General features: G+C 49.4%; 1 protein-coding gene across 2 annotated transcripts; it reads right to left on the bottom strand.

The window, feature by feature from the left end:
• Positions 1 to 242: 242 nt before the first annotated feature.
• Positions 243 to 4,577, bottom strand: acads (acyl-CoA dehydrogenase short chain). Of its 2 annotated transcripts, none has more exons than XM_049020525.1 (10): positions 4,450 to 4,577; positions 3,514 to 3,677; positions 3,132 to 3,281; positions 2,827 to 2,938; positions 2,513 to 2,664; positions 2,066 to 2,236; positions 1,556 to 1,693; positions 1,381 to 1,476; positions 1,129 to 1,185; positions 243 to 994 (listed from the first exon to the last, which is right to left on the bottom strand). In XM_049020525.1, exons 1-10 carry the CDS (start codon positions 4,499 to 4,501, stop codon positions 842 to 844), a joined length of 1,245 nt encoding a protein of 414 aa, XP_048876482.1. In that variant the 5' UTR covers positions 4,502 to 4,577; the 3' UTR covers positions 243 to 841. The 2 variants fall into 2 exon arrangements, with proteins under 2 accessions (XP_048876482.1, XP_048876481.1); XM_049020524.1 differs by having other exon boundaries at positions 3,514 to 3,680; positions 4,450 to 4,559.
• Between the last annotated feature and the right edge of the window lie 326 nt (positions 4,578 to 4,903).

Genomic DNA, 4,903 nt, shown 5'->3' with positions numbered 1-4,903 from the left:
AGAGTGCGATCTGTCTCATAATCTTATCAGTCCCAGTTCTTTACATATTTAATTCCTCTGCGAAGTCTGAAGACGACTGCTGCAGAAGAGACAGCAGACTGGTGCCAAAACCACATGCATTCTCTGTCCTAAAGCTTCTTACAAAGCGAAACCTGATGCTACCAAAATATCCTTCATATTTTATGTAAATTAGCATGAAACTCAGAGGGTTCCCAATTAATGCAATTCAAGTATCCCTGCAGTTACTTTATTAACTTTATTAATTAATTTTCCTTTTATTATCTGACAGAATTACCCCATGATACAAGCCATGATATAACAAACCTTCTCAAAGACTGAGATCATGGTTAAATCCTATACAGATATTAAAGATTGATGTAAAACTTACAAAAGAGGTGAGACATGTGTATCCGAGTATCCTGGGGAAAGGCGAACCTTTCATATGTTTAAGCCTTTTGAACATCTACTGGAAGGTTCCATTCATTGATAGCCATGCAAAAAACCCTTAATCAAGAGATGCTGGGCTGTGAATCATATCTTACGGGGAAATGGCATAGAGTTGTCTTGCATCCCCCTGCACAATAACATTTGGCATAGTGTCCTCTTCAGGCAACAGATGAAGCCAACAGTTGACTGAGGCTTGTCGACACCCATAAATATGAAATATATGCAGAATGGGACAAAGTGTGGATATGGCAGGTCTTCCAAGGAAGGAAACTGAGTGAGTCCTTCCTTTATTCAGTCATTCCAACTGCCCTCAAACCTGAAGTAACGTTAATCGGCACTGTGAAATACTCCGGGTTTTCTGGCAGGGGATGCCAACGCACCCGCTGCCACCCTGTTAGTCTTGGTACTCCTTCAGCACGTGGTTGGCTATGACCAGCCTTTGGATCTCGCTCGTCCCCTCGTAGATCTCAGTGATGCGAGCATCACGGTAGTGCCTCTCCGCTGGCATGTCTGTCACGTATCCCATCCCCCCCAGCACCTGGATGGCCTGCGGAGGCGGCAGGAGAACGGGTCACAGGGTGTGGCTCAGATAACATCACCGACATAAGCGCTCCGCTGTGACCAGTGTTAATGCTGACGGATGAACACAGGAGATGGAGCGTCTAGGTGACACGGCCTCACCTGGTGGGAGATGAAGGTAGCAGCCTCTGAAGCTGCCAGTTTGGCCATGGCTGCTTCCTGCGGAGGACAGAAAAGCACGAGGTCACGTTTGTCAGGAGCCGTTCATTGGGCTGCGTGTGTGTGTGTGCGTGTGTGTGTGTGTGTGTGTGCTGCTTTCAGGGCAATAAGCTGGTTAGCTCCCAGCATCTGAGGAATCCTTTTCGGAATAGCGCGTGTCCCTTGGGAAAGCATGCGGCGGGCCGCAGGTCCTACCTTTGAGAAGGGCTTCTTGGCGTCTCTAAGGATGGCCGCCCTCCAGGTGAGCAGACGAGCGCTCTCTAGTGCCAGCGCCATGTCGGCCAGCTTGAACTGGAAGAAAGAGGGCGGCCCTGATCACTGCGTGGATGTACCTGAGGAGCGGCCGACAGCAGCCCGCGGAGGGCAGTACCTGTATGGCCTGCATCTTGGCGATGGGCGCCCCGAACGCCGTCCTCTTCTGAGCGTAGCCCGCGGCGCAGTCCAGTGCTGCCTGGCCGATGCCGAGAGCCTGGGCAGCGATGCCAATCCGCCCGCTGTCCAAGGTTTGCTGACGGAGAAGACATGTGAGAGTCTTTCACCGCTGGAGTCACATGATACAGACCAGGCAGGGGGGGCTACAATACCCTGTAGCGAAGGCAGCATCCACCCGGCCACGCTTACAATTTCTGTACCGATCACGAGCATAAAATCTCAAACATCATATTCTGTGTTTAACCAAACTTTCCCAAGCCCAAGAAAAACCAGGGTGCTGCTCATCCCTGTAGTTTAGTTTCACGCGAAGCAGTTTTGCACAGTTTTAGTTTTACTGTAGGAGGGGCCACCCTGCTCTCGCCGCCCCCGCCAGACCCACAACCTCGTCGACGCCGAAGCTTCAGCAATGATCTAGCATCCAGCTCTCGGTGTCACCCCGCCACGTTACCATAGCGATCTTGAAGCCCATTCCCGGCTCTCCCAGCAGACAGGCCCGGGGTATTCGGCAGTCCTCCAGAATGATGTTAGCGGTGGATGAAGCACGGATACCCAGCTTGTCCTCCTTCTTGCCCAAAGACAGTCCCGGGTGGGGCATGGGTATCAGGAAAGCGCTGATGCCCTGAAGGGTGAGCGAGTCAGTTACTGAGTGAGTGAGCGAGTCTGAAATGATTAACACAATTAACACAAGACATATACAGTAAAACTGCGAGACAGATGTGGCGGGGATTTATTATCTAGAAAGCCGCATCAGACACGACAGCCAGTTTTATTTTACACCACGATAATTCAGGACTAAAACGATCTTCAGGCACCAGGCTTACATGCTGTTTGCGTTCAGATTCAGATCCCGGCATTAAAGCCAGTTCCAAATGCATTCCAGAGTCCTGGAACTTACCTTATGTTTGAGGTTCTTGTCGGTGGTGGCAAAGACGACAGTGGCAGAGGCATCCCAGCAGTTGGTGATCCAGGCCTTGGTGCCATTCAGGACCCACTCGTCACCCTCCAGCCGGGCTGTGGTGGAGGCCGCACCTGCGTCACTGCCATTCCCTGCAGATGGAGCCAGACGCAGCTTCAGCACGATGATGGGCGACTCGGCAGCGTGTTTACGATGCATTAATATTAAAGCAAGCGCACAATGCATGAGAGTGACGTCCTCAGCAGAGGCGGGACCCAGAAGGGGCCCTAACCGAAACGCTGAGCAGCTCGTACCTGGCTCACTCAAAGCGAAGCAGCCCACTTTTTCTCCTGAGGTGAACGGAGTAATCCACTCTTTCTTCTGCTCTTCTGAGCCAAACTTCAACACAGGACCCAGGTAAAGAGACTGAAATAAAGTACAGTGTGTGAGCGAAAAAGCAGATGTCAAGATGGGTCGTCGGAGGCATGCAAAGAAAAATGATACTTAAATTAACTGATACTCAGGATAACACACCTGCAGCCACATATGGCCAAACACCTACATACACGCAAGACGGAAACATCCAGCAGAGGGACAGACAGTAGAAACAGAGACTGACGTTGTTGACGCTGACGATGACCCCCGTGGAGGCGCAGCCCCTGCTCAGCTCTTCCACAGCTAGACTATAGGCCAGGTAGTCCAGGCCGGCGCCCCCCAGGCTCTCCGGCACCTCCACAGCCATTACCCCCAGCTTCCCCAGACCTCGCACCTGTTGGGGCGAGCAGACCACGCGACCTTTTTAACATAAGCCAGAAAGCTGGCTTTTTGTGAAATACTCGACGAAATAAGCTCACTTCAGCAATTAAGTCTATCGCATCGCCATGACTGTAGAAGCATATGCTGACAATGGAGGTGACAGTTATGTATGACAATTAGGCATCTGATGCAGATGTGCAAAGACTGCAGAACATCATCAGTTCCTTCACCCCGAGGCTCCACACCTGCTCGGCTGGGAATCTGTGCTCCTTGTCCAGCCTCCCAGCGATGGGAACCAGCTCCCGGTCGGCAAAGTCCCGGCATGTCTGCCTCAGCATCTGATGGACTTCCGGCAGATCTGCCAGCTGAGAGAGACAGCGTGTCCCCGGCCGCACTGCTCCACAGAGGACTGCTTCCAAGATGGGACAAAGATTTTTAACCCATCTATACGACTGGAGACTATACTGCAGCAATTCAGGCAAAGTACTCTGATCAATGGAACAGCAACAGGATCAGCCAGGGACTTGTGTTGTCCATGTCCTACAACCCCTTTTCGCAAACACAACCATGGCAGGTACTTAGGTACATGGCAGGTATAGCTTAACGGATTTTCGGACCACGGAACATGGCTCTAACTCAGCATCTTAAATTATAACCAACAAAAACACTGTGACGTAATGTCGGTCAAAGGTTCTTCTGTGGATCAGGCTGACCTTTCCCCTAGTGCCGACAGCCAAAAACATACTCAATACTTGTCACGTTCAGTGTGTATAATTTACACACATATACAATATAAAATTCTAATTTTAATTATAGGCAAACAAATTGCAAGTGTCAAAAAGTAAAAAGATTTAAGCTGCTTCGGTTTAACTTAGACTGTTAGCTTTAGCTAACTCACTAAAGACATTTTTCCATGTATTCTCTTCACGAATGCATGTTTCCAGTTATGTCTGCAAAACTTTGCTTGAAAGCTACGATATGTCAGCTGCCTCAGTATTATTTAAAGCTTGCTGTAGAAAACAGCCCGGTAAATATCATACAGTGGACGTTAGCGGGCAGTCGAATGTATAGACGATGCCATTCATCAAGATCATATTCAGTAAAATGCATTGTGACCCTCTCATTAAATGGAAAAATAGCAGTTCTATCAGATTAAGTTTAAATAAGCGCCCGGTACTGACCTCTCCGTGCTGCGAAGAGCGCTGCCATTTTGGGCACTATGTTTGACGTCATCGATCACGTGGCGTCAACTTGTATCAGCGTGACAGCGCCGGCACGTGCTGGCCAGTAGATCTATAACCACTGACCCAGTAAATGGTACCGAGGAGAATCAGGAGCCTCTCCTGGTGATCCACCTGTAAAAGGTGGCGGGCGTAGACCGTCCTTTGGTGATGAGTTTGTGGAGACGCGCATGTTCAGAGCTACAGAAACGGTTTGCTGACAAGCGTCACTTCGTCCGCAAGGAGTAATGCGGCTTCAGACAGAATTGCAAATTTAACTATATTCACGTGCAACCGCATTTCCCAGAAAGCTGGGACGCTGTATAAAATGTGAATAACAACAATGTAATGATTTGCAAATCATATAAACTCACATTATATTGAAAATAGAACAAAGACAACACAAAACCTCTCT

Source organism: Brienomyrus brachyistius, chromosome 7, assembly GCF_023856365.1.
Source record: "Brienomyrus brachyistius isolate T26 chromosome 7, BBRACH_0.4, whole genome shotgun sequence".
Classification (NCBI taxonomy): Eukaryota; Metazoa; Chordata; class Actinopteri; order Osteoglossiformes; family Mormyridae; genus Brienomyrus; species Brienomyrus brachyistius.
This window is presented reverse-complemented; position numbering and strand designations above follow the sequence as displayed.